Here is a 17,404-nt window from a genome sequence, read left to right as displayed (position 1 = left end):
GTTGTGGCCACGAGCTACAGCCAGGTAGTTTCTCTGGAGACCTTTGCTGTGTAGATGGACTTTCCCAACATGGAAAGCTCCATTTCCAGCACTGTGTGAAGACTTGAAAGGATTCATTAAGTCTGGTGTGCTGATATTACAAAGCAATTGCATATTAGAGTCTATTGCATTCTACTATATTTAGCATTATGCAATTGATTTATATATGCAAAAGGTCTACTTGTCCCAGGTTTTGGTTTTGGTAACTAATTGGAGTTACATTTCATGTGTTGTCTAGTCAATGTGCTCTGGTAGAGTTCTTGAAAATGCTCGCTGGACTCTACCGTGCGTGCTCTTTCAGCTTAGACCAACGTATACTACCCAAAGACCTCAGAAATGTGGCCTACATTATAATGCATCATATCTAACTAGGGTAAGGTATGTGGTCTGCGCTGGAAAATCTATCAGACATATGTTAAAAATCAGGAGTGTCTAGGGACAGGCTTTTATTTTGGACTACTCCATGGCCTATTCCCTACCTAATGGGAAATTATATCTGTAAGACAGCTTGACATGAGCCATTGGATACAATAGTTGTACAAAAGTTGTATATTATCTGGGGCAGATTAGCAGGAAGGCAGAATGCAGCAGCCCCTGCCTGTATCCTTAGCTCCAAGTGAACGTCAAACAACAGAGGACACCAAGACCAAAATAAATGCCCGCCCCACCAAAAAAATGCTGTGAGTGAAAAAATGGAGCAATTCCATGACTCACCAGAGCTGACAGCCTGGAACTGTGAAAAAAGGGGCTTAAAGCCGTGTTTTGGTCCATATCTGCAAGTCATGGGAGCCAGCAAAACAGCCTCAGAAGACACTTTTTTCCTTAAAATATCTGGTTTTGAAGCATTTCATGTTTTATTTGGTTATCTGTGAACTCAGGATGAGCAGGTTAGTTGCAAAGCTGTACTACAGAAATGGGAAGAGTACCTTATGTCACAAAATGAAACAAAGTGATCCTGTTTAAACATGCAATTTTTAAGCAGATCACACAAGGAAAAGGGAATTTGTTATCAGGAGTCAGTCTTCCTGTTTCATTGCTGGAGGGGTGTTAGCTGAGCCCCTGGAAAGAGAGCAGAGCCCGACGAGGTCTGGACCATCTGGGAAATACTGCAGGAGCGTGAACTCCACATTGGCACAGCTTCCCTGGTGAAGGGAGCGTTGCTGCGTCCCAGGCTGGACCGAAACTTAAGGAGGAAGGGGATGCTGTGCTACGCGAGGCATGATGGGGAATCCAGAAGTGCATCAGGAAAGAGACCTGAGATGGAGCAGCTGGTGGAGCAACAAGGAGAGGAAACTGCCTGCTCCTGCACCGGAGCCCGGGGCAGACAGAGTGGTGCTGCTGTGTGACTCAGCCCTCTGTGCCAAACGAGCCACGTCTTCATGAGACTTCTTGGCTCCGAGTGGTTTCTGAGCAACGTACGTGTCCTCTTGACACAAAAGAAATGAACTCTGCTGTTTCGTGTCGGTGGCCTATGTTATCCCAGGAGACTCATGCTCTGACCATGCTGGAATCAATCTCAGGAATAAATGAGACGGGAGTGGCAGGAGAAGCAACTGGGGTTCCTGCTTTCCTCTTACAAAGACAATTTCTCCCCTCACAAGATGAGGTCAGAATCCGCCCAGGCCAGCGGTATATCACCAAAACGTTCGGGGAGGCTAGCGCTGGCTGTACCATACATTACTACTCCCTGCTGGTCAGAGAACAGAAAAGAATTAGCAGCAGATGTGCCAGGACAATTAGCAACAGATGCAGAGGCTAAAGCTCACAGAATGCAAACATTATTCCCCTGTATTTGGGAAGATAAAAGGCCGGATTCTGGTCCTCTGGTGTAAGGTAGTCGTGCCACATGCGATTCTGCCGGCGTTAACTATGCCCTGAGTTATCTCCCCTAGATGAAAGGGGGGTGGCGGGGAATTGTCGCACTCTGGTAGCATGGGAGAGGGTAGGAGGTATTTCCATTGGGCACTCGGTGCGGCTCTGGGAAGGCACCGGGGTGCTTTGGCACAGTGTGCCAGGAGAAATCCTACTCGCTGCCACTGCTGTGGGACTGAGAGTGGTGAATAAATTGCCTGCTTACAGATACTGCTGCCATGTGCTCCGTGCGGCTCATCCGTGATCCTGAGTTCCCATGCTGCACCGCAACCACTTCTGGTCCATACTCCCCCACAACTGGGGAGGTTGGGATACTGGGTCACAGGAAAGATGGTGGTACTGCATAAAGGTTTAAGGAGATCTGCAAGCTGCAGGGAGAGGAGTCAGGGAGTGGTTTGACCTATGTCAGGCTTGAAGGGTCTGTTCTCTTTTTCAGAAAATAGAAAAAAAGAAGTATATATATATGGGGAAATGAATGATAGTGCACTGCACGGTACTCCTTTGATTTGTGTGTTATTTTGTATTCAGATACCTGTTCAAAGACAGGCAGCGATGGAGAGCTGGGGAAGTAAGTTTCCAGCTGCTCCAGGACATTCTGAAGATAGATAGGACTTTTGAAAAACCGTAATAACATGATATTTTATTTTTACCTCGGTCCATGTTTCTATTCCCTCCCCTCTGGCCTTTTATAAATTTCAAAGTTACACAAACACTTCCTAAGAATGCCCTTCCCTCTGCCTGTAAGCTGGCCTTACACATAAACAAGGAGGGCTTGAAATCTGGTTGTGAAAGCTCCACCTTATTTTGGCAACAACAGCCTTGTCTCCAGCACTATTCATTTCACATAGTGAAGTAATTTTTTATTCGTTAATGAAATAGTTTGATGGGAACTCCTTCCTATTTAAAAGGTTTTCTACCCATGTTTTACACCAGTGAGGTTCATTTGACGCAGTTTTCATAATCGTAAATGATGAGCTGTTAATTTATATGGTGTTTTGCAAGATTCTTCTATATAATAAGTAAACATTGAATTGCCTTTGAATATTCTAATTGACTTTAATCCACTTGAGTTGTACCTGTTTAGTGGTCAAATTTTTGTGTTATGTGAATTAAGTAATGTAATTTTTGTCCTTTTCCTTCTAAATTGAAAGCATTTGAAGGTGCAGAGGAGAGAAGCAAAGGTTTATTTCTTCTCTGACAAGGCTAAAGCCCAAGAGTAAGTCAGACAAAAACCTCAAAATCCTCACACTGGATCTGTTTATTGAAATATTCAAATAGAATTCATTCTCTTTCTAGAGTAAACGATTTCTTTGCTGAAATTATGGTGGCATATGGGGAAGTAAGATGTATTACAATAAAACTGATATAAACCAGTTGAATTCAGAAATAGTGGCAAGAGATAATTTTAGTTCACTATGATTTAATTCAATTAAATGCAACACTGTTAACTGCAGACTAAGAAGAATTACTTGTGCGTGTGCAGGCACACACAAGCATTATTTATTCTCTGCTGCATCTCTCTTTGCAGAAGAAATTACACCAGTAAAAAGTGGGTGCTGGATGCTTTTGTAGCACTGTAAAAGGCTATGCACCTCACAGACCTCAATGGAAATTTTACCTGAGCAAGGAGAAACAGTGAGCTAAGGTGTTAGACACTAGACCCATTAAAACCCAGGAAGCTGTATTTACGTAGCATGCTCTCTTGGAACATCAACAGTGTTGGTGCAGGCTTGTGGACTAACTTAACAAATAGTGCCTCAAAAGAGGTTGCTGCCAGGAGGGAAAATACAACAGCTGATTTTTTCTTTTTTTTCATCAGAAACAAAACAGTCTGTCAAAACAAACTGGTTAGTTTGAGCTGCCTGTGCCTTGCCCATCCCAGGCACTGCCCCGAGTCTCTTATGAGAGAGAGCAATTACTGATTCCCCTCCTCCTCTGAACACCTGAACTATTCCCTGCCCTGTACCTGAGCATGACAGCCCAAACCCACAGAGGCACGCATGCACTCAGGGACCATGGATTTCAATTGGAGCTACATGCCTAAATGCCTTTGTGCATTTATACCTATGGGTTGTGCTGGCTGTGCCCCAAATCCCTGCTCTCAGGCTCGTTGCCTAGGAGGAGGCTAATGAAGGGCAGGTGGCACAACACCGAGCTCCCTCCCAGGGCTGTCTGACCCTGTGGCTGTGGGACAGCAGGCCGTGACGGAGATGTGCATTCACTGTGGCGATGGGAATAGGTTTAGCATGGGGCTGTTGAGGGGACCTGCCTCCTTTTTGAAACTCCTCTGCTTCAGCCTGGCTGTCCCTTCCTAAACAGCAGTTCCCCTGTATAAATCATGCTCCCTGTGGCCATCAGGATGGAAATGAAAGTCCACAAGCGCTTGCGTGAATGCTTGGCACACCAGCATAGAGTACACAGGCAGAGACTTGGCTGGCATTTTTGCATGGATTCAACAGAAAGACATTTCTTACTTGGTAGGTATGTTTTATTTGGCCATGGATGCTGAGATGTGTGACACTGTCCTACCTGGGTCAGACACCCAGTGTTCATGCATGAGGACTCCCAGAATGCATCTTATAGCCTCAGGCTTTGTAGCACACAGGTGTGTGACAAAATCCTTATTTTTCTTATTATATGTTTTGTCATTATGTGTTTGGATCATGGCATGGCTTAAACATTCAGCTCCTGTAACTGTAAGCAAAGGGATGCTTCCAGTCCCAAAGAGTGAGTTTGCAATCTAAGTACAGGTTGGGAGCTTATCGCAAATGAAGAATAACTGTGAGCAGGAAACAAAGAAATGAATTTTTAATAGTCACAATTACCCTTACACCAACTGCTTGACCACTATCTGTTTGTAGGCAGGCTGGCAGAAGAGAGTGTATTGTTGGGTTATTCTAAAGAAAAGAGTAAGTCTGGGAAACAAGGGAGAAACCAAAAGGGATGTTGTGATACGGCAGTGTTTTCAGCTGCTTATGCTTTGGGGTTGTTCAATAATGCAGGTAATTGTCTTTGATCATAGCTTGTAACCACCACCTTTAATTTTTAGCAGAGAGGTTACTATCTAGCACCCAGCTAGCCAAATGAAATGTATGGCTTGATTAAGGATCTCTTTTGTCAGTAATTTGTGCCTAATGTTTTTAGCTTTCCCACGGGCTGTTATAGAAAATGGTAAATCTGGTTTAAATGAAACCTGATACTGTTAATGGTTTAATAGCAGCTGCCACAGGGTTATGGCATTTTTCAACAGATGCTTCTGTTTCATTTTAAGCCTACACTAAGTCTTAGAATATATTTACATAATTAATATAAAGTACACCTACATAATAATGACAATATTTATAGTTTTAAAAGATTTCCTTAAAGGACTTCCTCTCTCTTGCCGTTATCTAATCACAATATATAACTTGAAACAGGAAGGCATATTATTAAAATAATAATTTATATTCACCTTTTCAAAAAAATTAGGAATGCAGCACAACTATGAACATGTATCATCTCCTAACATAGCAGTTATTGGTATGGGTAAATCCCTTAGCTGCTTCAGAAAAAGAGAGAGAAAAAGCTTGGCTGTACCTGAGTTGTGCTTATTATCTTGCCTACTGTTCAATCAGGAGTATAAAAAAGTGATGCTTGTATTTAAAAATATCAGTCAAGAAAGAGGTGCGTTGAGGTGTGTATTTATGTGCAGAAATATTTGAAGCAGTAAAGATTTGTGGCTGGTTATCAGCTGCAGAATGTCATCTGATTGAGGAAATCTCTGCTAATTTAAGAAGACTTCGGCATTTTAGGCTTTTAATAGTGGGTGATCAGTTTGGATGGATGTCTTCTATTTGGAGGTCTTATTCTGAGTTTCAAAAAGTACCACGGGTATATCCTACAGGACACTCAGAGTCAGAGGACCATTGAATATTGTGGCCTTCTACAAGTACACGCTAATTCACATGGAGGAGAGAAGGAGAAAAGGCTCCTCTTTATCTGCCTTAGTTGGAAGGCAAGGTCAGGTTGAGCAGGAGTCTCTGCAAGGCAAATGTACCAAGGCATTTGTTATTATGAACTCTGAGGACTGAAATGGGAACAATAAAAGGTGGAAAACATTCAAATAACAGAACAATGCCTCTATTAGAGAAGCATCCAAGATAGTTTATTTAAGAGATTAGGCAGTCCCAGTTCTCTATAATCCAGGAGAATGTATAAGAGCAGTGGTGAAGCAGATGTTTTGCTGTATGAGAGGTGTAGCTGATGTATTTGCCCCCCTTGTCCCCGGGTGACTACCCTTCAGAGCTGTTAGCCAGGGTATGATGGTAGTCACCTGCCATGTTCTAGCTTTTGTATGGTTTTTGTTTTATTTACCCTTTTGAATGTGTTAGAGCTGTTCAACAGGACCTGGGTCAACCCCCACTTTAATTAAAGAAAACAGTTAAAATTGTGGCATAGGAGTAGATTTATTTTTCTTTGTCTTTGCCCTGCTTCCTTCTCTACCCTCTTCTCCATGGCCTTGCATTGCTTCACACAGCAAACCTTACAGAGGGATTTACATAAATTCATTACTTCAGAGTGTTTCTTCACCCTTGATTTTCAAGTCTTTGCCATGGGAACACAATTGCTCCAGGGCCCTAAGGCATTGGTAACCCTCTTCCACAGCTCCAAGCTACTCAGAAGAATATCTCTAGCTATCTTATGAAAACTATAAACAGTATTTGCCAGTCTTTGGTATGCTGAGAGTTTACTACTTCAAAATCCTTTTTGACCCTACCCTGAGGTTCACATACTTTGCAAGAAGAGTTTCCCTACTTTAATTTGAAGGAGGAAGGCTATTGTGTACCAATATCATTCCCAGAACTGGGTGGAGAAGAGTTTATGACTCAGTGAGGAGCAAGCCTGCAAGTGTTCTCACTGGGTATTTGGACAAACTCTCCTAAGTTGCTGCAAGAAACCCCAGTGGTGAATCTCCGTAAGCCCTCAGAGGGACACGTCAGATTCCCAAGTTGGTTTGTTACTCTGCCCTAAAGTTTTTTAGTGGCAATGTTTTTCCACCACTGGTAAATAAAGACTTTCAGAAAGCCAAAGGAAAAAAAGAAATCACAAAATTAGCGTGAAAAAAAGCACAGCATTTTCTGTAGGAGTGGAACATTGTTCAAATACATGATTTGGTGGAAAAAGAAGAGTTGTTAATTGTTTTACCATACAAAATTGGTTCAAAAGTACGAAGTTTGTAGAGCTTCATATGATAAAAGAAAGCTGGTTCCCTTGTGATGTTTTTATAACTAATGAATCTTCTCTTTTCCTCCTTTGCTAGGTTCTACCACCTAGAAAAGCTGTGAAGCCAGGTATGGTCCTCCTCTTTGAACTCTTCCTTCTTCGTGGGACACATACTTGGACTGATCGAGAAGTGGGATGGGGAGCTTTTCCCCTGTGTGACAACAATTTTAATGCTTTGGAGGGAAAATTTAAATGTCCCTTCCTCAGAGGCCATTACGACTCCAAAGTTGACAGATTCAAAAAAATTGAAAATTTTATTTCTCAAGACTTGGATAATTGGTTATGCAATCTCTACTTTCAGGTTTGTATTTTAAAAAATCAGGCCTGTTAGTTCAGTCAGTGTTCCTCAGAACAGATTCCATTTTCCTTCTGTCAGCCTTACAATCAATACCATCTTTCTAAAAAGCAGCTTATCAACCTACCCAGTAGGCATATAAAGAAAATGAAGATCATGTGCATCTCCAACTTCTACATGAAATTAGGGGTTTTTTTACAGCCAAATTTTATGATTATTTCAAATATCAAAATATTGTTTGGGGTGCTGAGTAATTGGATCCAAAAATTGGATCAAAAGTTGAAATTCTGAGTCTGAGCCTGCCACCAGTACATGTTAATTTCCTCCACAGTTTTAGTGAATCTTAGAGATGTTTTCACATGGCTACAAAATAAAATAATGTTGTTTATGATATTGTTGCATTTGTACATCTGGGATACCCAGCTAACAAGCAAGGGTCTGTTGTGGTAGGAACCTTACTTTTGAATAGTTTTTGGACGTAATTCAGATGTGACCTTTTTTGTATGTCTTTGGTGAAAATGGGCCTGAATTAAGAACTCCTCTTCAGTGGAAGCTTTGTTTCTGGACTTGCAAATTAAAGGTGTTATTGTAACTGAGATACGTTCCCTCATTCAGAGTCTTAACAAGACCTCAAGCTTATACCTCTTTTATAGTCACGTCTGGCTCAGGAAAAAATGCTTCCCAAAAGAGATGAATTCTGGAAGCATCTTAATTTTAACATGTGAGTTTACTTAATAGAAAGTGTAGTTATTAATTTTCTTGTAGTGATGATTTTCAGGCAATTTTCTTTTTTGGGTCTACCAAGAGTAAAAGAAAGTGAAAATAACTTCAGAATCATGTAGAGATATAAGACTGTATACCAAAAATATACCTAAGATATGCTAGGAAAGAGAATGTCAGAAACAACATTAGTAGAGCTATGGTAAAAAAAAACCAGAAGAGTCAAAATTGATTGAAAAGGTGGGGGGAAGACTCCAAAGCTGCAAAATTAGTCTTTCAATTCAATGTATAAGCTGGGATGACTTAATGATTCAGGGAATCTATCTTTTCCCAGATGATTCTGAATTTGGATTGAGAGTCACCCCATTTACTGGGGTGTCTGCTTTAGTCTGTAAGCATGGGGAAGATGTACATGGGAAACTGATCTGAGAGAAAACTGTAGTAAATGGAGAACAGAGAAACAAGAACTTCCTAAAATCCTCATAGCAGCACCTTGGACTTCTAGGGTTCACAAACAGTGTACAAACAAGTATGTTCTGGCTTTGTGAAATACTGAACTGCTTATGTTCATGGCTTTTCTTTTTTTCTTAATAGATAATTAAACTACCACAGCATTTAGATAAGCAAAATAAGTGTGATATGCACCTTCATCTCCCACCTGAACTTCTCATGTATTCAAACATTGCTGAAAAGAATGGTGTCTCAGAGAAGGTTGAACAGTCTGGACCACAAGGTGATGGATTCAAACTTTCATCTTTACATGCAGGCTTTCGTTGGAGCAAGCCATAGTTTCATTGCAATGTTGGCTAGTCATTATTATTCTTGTTAAGCTAGATTTTCCTCTTTCAGATATTGGTCCAACATGTCTTATAGCAGGAATACTGTGATTCTTTTTATTAATATTGCTTAACTTTGTTTTCAGTTGTAAGCAATTTAAACCAGCCTCATTGCTGAGGATGAAATTTTCCATGCTGGTCTCTGCTTGAGGCTGAATAATGCTTGGAAAGTCGCAGCAATAACAGTTCAGCTGCTTATGACACCAAGCTTACAGGAAGAAATTAAAAAGAAAAGATACTTTTTTGTTTAATTATTTCTGGAAGAACTCTAGCACCTTCCTGGGCTAGAACAGGGACTTCAAATTTGGCAGGGAGACAGTTCTGGCATCAGAGGCATGCCTTATGCTACTCTTACGAAATTCCATTAAGATTCAATCCAGTGGTAACCCATAGGAAAGACAAATTATCATTTGCTTATGTGCAGCAGATCTCCCCAGAGGCTTTCTTAAAAAATTGCTGAGCATCCTCCTTAGCCTCTGTGCGTCTCCTGATGTAGCCTTCTGCTCCTCTTCTGTTAGAAATCCAGGAATGAGAAGAATGGTGGGACACTACCATTGGTTTTTCTTTTTCAGCATGTGGGATCTGACTTCCATGGACAAAAAGAATTCGGTTTTGGTATACAGACATTCCTATATTCCCTCTTGTTTAATGAACTGAAGGATGCAGCCAGCCCACAGGTTGTAGTGTCTGTGTGAATATTATGTGCAGATCTGAAACAGAGATTTAGTTCTTCAGGACAGAGGTTCCTCAGGCATTTGAGAACAGCAGCAGTGATGCACAGTAGAAGACATGGGAGGAGAAAGAGGAGGATATTGGAAGGAAAGAAAGAGACCACATAAGCAATAATCATTTAGTGTGGTGAATGGGCAGCTCAGGTTGGAAGTATAACATGAAAAGAGGCCAGTAGAAGTATTTTTCAGATAGTGAGTGATGGTTTAGGAGATAAAGAAAATGAGGTTTGCCCTGTGTCACTTTTAGGCTAAGCAGCAACTACACTGTGATCAAAAGGCTTTTATATAACCACCCTGATACCAGAAGCACGGAGCTGTAAACATACATTGTACTGAGTAGTAAGGTCCTTTTTGTTGCCATACATTTTCTACACATCTGCTAAGATGCTTCTAGAGGCAGCACAAAACCATGAATAGCAGATCCAAAAGGTGGAGTTGCAGTCTATTTTTCTCAGTTATGGACAAGCTCTTAATAAATCAAACTTGTCCTTACCATTGTTTGGTCCTGCCATCAGTCTTCACATGTAAACAAGCAGACACGTACACATTAAAGGCTGCAAATAAATAGGTCACACTTCTGGAAAAACATAGAAACACTTGTGACACCCAGTTTGAGAAGTCCAGAAAGATGTATTTATAAGAACTGCGAAAGAGCATTACTGTATGTCCTATTTTGTGTGCAGACCTCTGAAATATGCTGATAAGCTGATCATGGAAGATCTGCAATTTCCATGGCAAACAGATTTGCACTAACAAAATTTCTAGGAGTAATTTTTGATATTGTTTATATTTATTTATTTTTCTTGGAGCCTTCTTTAAAGATATTATTAGCTGCTAATATCCCCTATGGGTTTGTTTTTTAATGTATCTATGCAGTGCTACAGTATGCTGTTTCTGCTGGTGATATGTTGCTAAGAGATTTAATAATGGGTAAACAAACACAACATGTGGTAATCCATTTCAAATTAAAAGTTTATTAAACGCTAGCTTGATGACTTTCTGGCTATTTACAATTAAAGGAGCAAACCTTAGGGAACTGGAGATCACGTGGTGAAAATCACGACTTCAACATTTCCAACAGAAAAATGTGTTTATGATCTGTGGCAAGCTGTCGCACATTGATATGCTCTATAAATACTATATTATATCTGTTAAACCACCAAAAGCAGGGGGGGAAAAAAGCTCTGTTAAAGTGACATTAAGGTTGAGACACAAACCAGAGAAAGCAAGAACAGTCTAAATGAAGACTGGTGCTCTGTAAGTCACTCTACTGCAGTAGTCTAAATAGTGAGTGATCTTACATATCGATACCATATGTGGTGTTGCAACACATAAGCAAATAGAGCAGGTTAGGAGATGGTGTTTTAACCTTCACTTCAAATTTGTCTTGGTTTTCAAAGTTTAAGACAGAACCTTCATATTATTTCCATTAACTCCAGGCTACATTATTCCCCAACTCTGTGCCGGGCTAGGTATGGCTCTTCCCTGCTGCACAGGATCTCTCTTCCAGAGTACAGTGCAGGGGAATGCAACCTGATACCTCCCATTCTACCTCCTTTGTAGGTCACAGATGCACATTATCAGATCTAGTGTGTCTCTTAGTCCAAACGATATCTTCTCTCCATTCTTTTGAAGTGGTATTCCACGAGAGGTTCATGGAAGAAGAGAGCTTCTGCTTTCACGACCACCATCCTTTGCTTTTTTTAAGAAAAGCTTCTGTTGTTGATCTGTTGCCCTATTAAAGGATCAACAGTCCCTGTCAATAAATAAATGATAATTTTTCCATGGAATTCATTAGCCATTGTTATGCAGAAGGTGGTAAAAACTCTAACAGAAGTAGCATAGGTAAGAAAATTTGATGCAGCTACCAGAAACATTGCCTTAATAGGCTTGGATCTAAGTAACCCAGTCGTCTAAATGCATGAAAACTTCAGAAATGTGAATCTCCATATAAAACACTAAATATACAAATTCTTCAAGAGAGCACTCTTTCTCACTGTGAAATCCACAGCAAGATCCCCTTTAACTTTAGTGTCTATAGAAGAGGGGATTCACATGTGCAAAATGTCAGCGTAACTCAGTTTGAAAGTGACAGCTCTTTCATCCTCTGAAAAGTAGCTGGATAGCACTCATATATATATTTGTTGTCCAGTTCAAACACTTTTAGGTCAGACTCAGGCTCATTTGGGAAGTATTACTCTCTACTTGTTGGGAATATTCGTCCAAACGCTTGCTCTTCTGTCTGTGCTGTTCCTCTGACTTGACATGCAAACACCTATTTGTGCCCATCAGAAATGGTGATCAAATGAAATAAGCAAGTAGAAAACCAGAGATGATTTTACCCTCTGTAGTTTGTAGAACCAAAGGAAAACCTTTTTCATTCTAGTGACTTACTCACACATCTTTAATATTGGCCAGTTTGAAGTCCTGAAGTTACGGTCAGCACTGTTCTAGCAGATAGTGATGTGCACTCAAGACCTAAAAAGGGTGCTTACAAGGGAGAAGGTGGAAGAGTGGCTGAGGAAGATTAAGATACTGAAACAATGATTTTCTTTAGTGCTAAGTTGTGTGCAGTTTTTTGTGAAATTACAGTGGAAAACACTACCTGTACCTAAATAGTAATGAACAATTGTACATCTTTTTAAGTAGAAGTTGATTTCACACTGTAGTGCTTGAGCTAAGATGGGAGTGTTGCTTAGCCTGGCTGTGTTGGAGGAAAGGTGTTATCAGCCGTGATTTTCAAGGAAAGTGTTTGAAGGTAGCCAAGCTAGTTTGGTCCCAGCAGCAGGATGATCTTGCTATAGTAGAGCTGTGACATAGACTATATTAGCCTGGGTGCAGTGTTGTGTTAGCATGACTACACTGCTCCCACTGTCTGGGCTAGCAGAGATGTTTGTTGCTACTGCTTTGTCAGGTAGATTTGTCACATAGAAAGACTTTGACTACCTCAGCTGTCTTTGGACTAAACACCTACATGCAGATTTTCTATTACTGTAACGTTTTCTTTCCAGAAAGTTTACTTGTCCCTCATTCCCCCCGCTCTACTATACTTTGGGAGTGTAAAGAAAAAAGCAACTCAGCTGTCTGAGTACGGTTTTAAGGACACTTATTTTTTTACAATAAACAAGTAGCTCATTTTTTCCTAAACTTTATTTTTCCCTCCCCTACAAAGTTTGCTGTCTAACGGCAACACATGTGGCTCATGTGCCCCATGCATCAACCAGAAGAAAAGTTAGAGCAGCAGAAATTTTTTCAGTTCCCAAACTATGAGCTCATAATGGAAATAAACATTATACAGAAGCATAATTTTCAGGTATACAATTTATCTGGTTACTGTACAATTTAGAGCATTTTTTTTGTCTGTCTTCCTTCTGTCTGCCTGCCTGGCTGTTAAAAATAAGGTTGGTTTGTACCACTTGGCTTCGGCAGTCCTTGAAACTTTCCAGAGTTGTAAAGCTTTAAACAGTTGTGCAGGTCTTTAATTGTAAATTAGTTTTGACAGGACTGCTAGGCAAAGGCCTGGCCCATCCCATCGTGATGCTAGCCGACAACCCCTTACTGCTCCTGGAGCAAGGAAACATGTGGAAGGAATTGTTCTTTTACATTTCACAGCTTGTCATTTCCTCTGCAGGGCAACCTCTGACCTCCCTGAAAGATCCTGACACCCGTAAGGGAAGTATTCCCACTGTTGTAAAGGAAGTGGAAAAACAGTTTAATGCCACAAAAGGAGGAGAAGTGTGTGTGTCAGAAGAAGCTGGGAGGAAAAGAGAAGAGCTTAAAATGCTTCCAGCAGGTTAGGACTTTTATTGCGTTATTTAATTTACTGAAAGTTTGCAAATAGATCTGCTTAGCATGTGTGTAAATACCCTCATCTCCCTTCCCCCTCGCTCTGCGATGCCATCTCATCATTACTTCACTAGGCAAAGGAAGCAATGGAAGAATTTAAATCAATTGTGAGGGATCAAAAGCAGCTTAGGTGAAAAAGGTACAGAAGTGGTGGGCTCCTCTGTCTAAAAAGTATTAGTAGGCCAAATGTGTTAGTAATTACAAGGTGTGTGTGGAGTGCACTGACAACATTAGATTACGGCTGGTGTTTCCGTGACATTTTTACATCCTTTCATTTTATTTGGTCATTTATATCCATGGATTGCAACATGTTGCTGTTAGGTCCTTGGGAAGTATTTTTTCTTCCTGCAGCATGTTAATAGCAATATCCTTTGTTAATTGTGCTGAGCTAAATTACTTAAGAGTGCCTGTCTGTACTAACATCAGGTAGCATTTGCTTCTGGGATGTGGGATTTCTTTTGAAGGCAAAGCCTTGCAATTTGCACTGTTCGTTGGGGTTTTCTTTTTTTTGTTTTGTTTGTTTTTAAAATCCCAGGTAAAACATACATGTCTGAGAACTGAGTAACACAACCCCTAGGTCCTATTCTAAACTCAGATACTACCATGATGGCCAGAGGACAGGGATCTGATGGTACCAAGGTTATAGACAGCCATCCCCACTTAATAACCTGGGTAGTGAATTGTGCTCTCTCTCCCACGATAGGAAAACGGCTGTGCAGGCACAGAAACCGCTGCTGCTCGCGCTCCCCTTCGGGCTCGCACCTGTGCACATGCCCAGGGTGCCAGCCAGCCCTCCTGGACATGGTACAGATGGTTAGGATAAACAGGTAGATTGAGTAGCTGAGGTAGCGGAGAGGGCATCGGAAGCTGACCTGAGATCTACAGTTATCCCCAGCGTTTGAGACTCTCCCACCCACCACAAACAAGGCAAGGGTAAACTTTCATTTTAGGGAAAGGATGATTCTCATGCCCTTGGTCTGTAGAGAGAGCTGAAAGCACAAGTGAAAATAAATTAATCCCTCCTTTTGAAGGGAAAGAGTGACTCTCCTTCTGTACTATAGGAGGCTATAATAGGTCATGTTTAGACATTGAACTGAAAAATATTAGGTAAGAGATAGCTACCTGAGGTCTGATAGCTACCTCTTACTTGTGTAAACAGTAGTTTGTAATTGTCTTCAAGTCTGTAGGCTCCCCTAAATTATGCAGTAGAATTTTGGATGCTGATTTGAAGCCAACTGACATGCCAGTTTTCCTTTTACAGCAACCCATGAAATGTAGTTCAAAAACCATTTCTTTGGAGCTGTCCTGCTCTGTTGACTGTCCAAGAAGGCTAGGACTATGCATCTGCTATTATAGGTGCATTTGTTGAATATCTCATGTTAAGCGGGCACAAATAGAGGTAGGAGCTACTATGGCATTGCTTAGCCAGGATTCGTAAACACTGAGTATTGATGTTGACCATCACAGACGTGTAAGAAGTAGAATGCAGAGCTGGTGTCAATTTTTGTTAAATAGTGTTGGTGACAAAAGATTAAGCATGCTACAGAAAAAAGTAATAAAAATTCCCAATCTTTCAAGGCTTCTCAGTATGCCTCCTAATAAGACCAACACTTCATTAACATGTCTTTTCTAGATGTTGGTCCTTCCAAGAATGTAATCACAGCCCTAGCTTAGAAATTTTTTTCCAACTTTTACGTTAGTGGAATCTACTTTGAAGTTCATTTAATTCATTCGCCCAACATTAGTTGTGCAAAGCAGCTTAGAATACTCACAGTATTTAAAACATGAGTAACCTGCATGAACAAAAGTTGTTTTAAATAACATGTAATGGTATTTGACATTTGCTTTTAGCTGCTTTTAAAATTTTTTGCTGATTTCTTTTCCTTGCCAACATTTGGCTGTTTCCACCTTTAGAATGTATGTCTCAAACCCCAATTATTAGTTGTGCAGGTAGACAACTATTTCTTCTCCCCTCTTCCCCCTACCCCCATCACTAATGCTTATCTAGGTCTAAAACTACCATGTTGAATTTTTATTCAAATTAGTTATGTGGAGTTTGGCAGAGATCCAATGCCAAACAAAGCATTTTAGAGCCCACATTTTCAGGTCAAGAGGGTCTCTTACAAATACCCTGAAACAGTGCAGTTACAGAAGTGGCCTGATTTTGAAAGGTACTGAATTACTACAACTTTTATCAGAGCAAGGTTAGATTCAAAGGGCATTGTTTTGCATCATCAGAAGACCTGACTCAGTATACTCTAAGTGATAATACTGTAATCCACTGAGGATTTTAAAAACAGATCTTGTATAATAGGGAGTCTACCTAACTACAAGCAGATCTCCAAAAGCATCCATGGATTTGAATTAGGTGGAAAATATTTTTGCTTATCTTTATTCACAAGACACCAGAAGTTTTTCTTGATGAGCTCAATTTCTGGTACTTGCTAAATCTATTACATGTTAATTTAATGCAAAACTTTGGTTTCAAAAGGCACATTACTAAAACACAGATTTTCTGTGATGGAATGCTGTCAGTAATGTAACCACTAAACTCAATATCTGCACTCAGAGCTAGGAAGGGAAAAAAGCTTCATTTTGGAATCCCCAGATAATTTCTGCAGAACCACATGTAAACTAAGATTTATACTGTAACTGGTGTTTAATTTGGAGCTTCAACAGTGACTGCATTTTTCCTCCCCACCAATGCTCATCTCAGCAGGCAGCTGCTCCCCAGCCTTCCTCTCATATGAAGCCTGATTTCTTTTTTCAAAGCCCTCAGTTATGCACGTACCACAGTAAAAACCCTGGAAACATGTAAAATATTTCTCATAAATATTGTTAGTCAGCCTGTTACAAGCAGCTTCCATTCTGCCCATTTTGGGGGTTTGACACTACTTCTGTTGTTCCTTCAACCCTCTGCTCTATTAACTTTCTATGGCACACCCAGGACAAACTTTTAGCCCCTGATTTTCAAACATAGCAGCTCAGAAGGATTCTTTTGCTCAATGTCTGTCGTCTAAAATGAACTTAATATTGAAAATTGAATATTAAATACTGATCATACTTAAGATCGTCAATTAAAAACCCTCTCCGCATCTATGGAAAAACATTGGGAAGTGAATTGTGTCTTTTCGTGACATCAAAAAACATTTCTGTCTGAACAAAGCTTCAGAATAACACCTAAGCAAACATGACATCAGGCTAACCGAGGAGTTGGTACACTAGCAGATAACACTCAGAAATTTATTCAGAACATATTAAGATGTCCCCTCCATATCAAAATACCAAACACAGAGACAGTTTCATTCTAATTTTATAATTACCTTTGGAGAGAAAGTTTTTCATTTGTTAAAAAATGCTTGTGTAGGTGAGAAAAGGTTTTGTTGAGAGGATTATATTTATGCTCACAGCCACTTCTGAAACAATTTTGTGAAAACCGGTGAGCCTTCCTTGCAATATTCTTCATTATACTGCAACAAGGTTCCTCTCCTTCTAACATGCTTTTTGCTTCTACATAGTAGTCGTATGCAGATGCAAAAATAATTACCTAAACCAAAAAAGCCAAAGTTATTCTCATTGGTAGCTCCTCATGGTGCCACTTTAAAGGGAACAAAGTGATGCTTTAAAATGAAGACTGATTGTCCTTTATTTTTTCTACAGGTAGAGCCTCAGACAGCTGAACTTTCTCTTTTTCTGCTGGCCTTTTCCTCCTCTGAGCAGGACTGTATAAAGGATTGGGTTGATTCTTGCAGATAGGATAAAATTCAGCTCCCGCTTACAGTTGTGCAATCCACATAATCCAA

The 17,404-nt window shown here is 40.3% G+C and overlaps 1 protein-coding gene across 1 annotated transcript in view; it reads left to right on the top strand.

Annotated features, from left to right (window-relative positions):
- The window catches only part of LOC140647234 (uncharacterized), a gene marked incomplete at its 5' end in the record, with an annotated part of 149,875 nt that overhangs the window by 46,067 nt on the left and 86,404 nt on the right, over window positions 1-17,404 (top strand). The window contains 3 exons of the mRNA XM_072851597.1: window positions 7,211-7,474; window positions 8,783-8,921; window positions 13,387-13,548. Coding sequence (XP_072707698.1) covers window positions 7,211-7,474; window positions 8,783-8,921; window positions 13,387-13,548 — 565 coding nt within the window. The remainder of the gene's footprint in view (window positions 1-7,210; window positions 7,475-8,782; window positions 8,922-13,386; window positions 13,549-17,404) is intronic.

This window comes from Ciconia boyciana, chromosome 2, assembly GCF_034638445.1.
Source record: "Ciconia boyciana chromosome 2, ASM3463844v1, whole genome shotgun sequence".
Taxonomy (NCBI): Eukaryota; Metazoa; Chordata; class Aves; order Ciconiiformes; family Ciconiidae; genus Ciconia; species Ciconia boyciana.
This window is presented reverse-complemented; position numbering and strand designations above follow the sequence as displayed.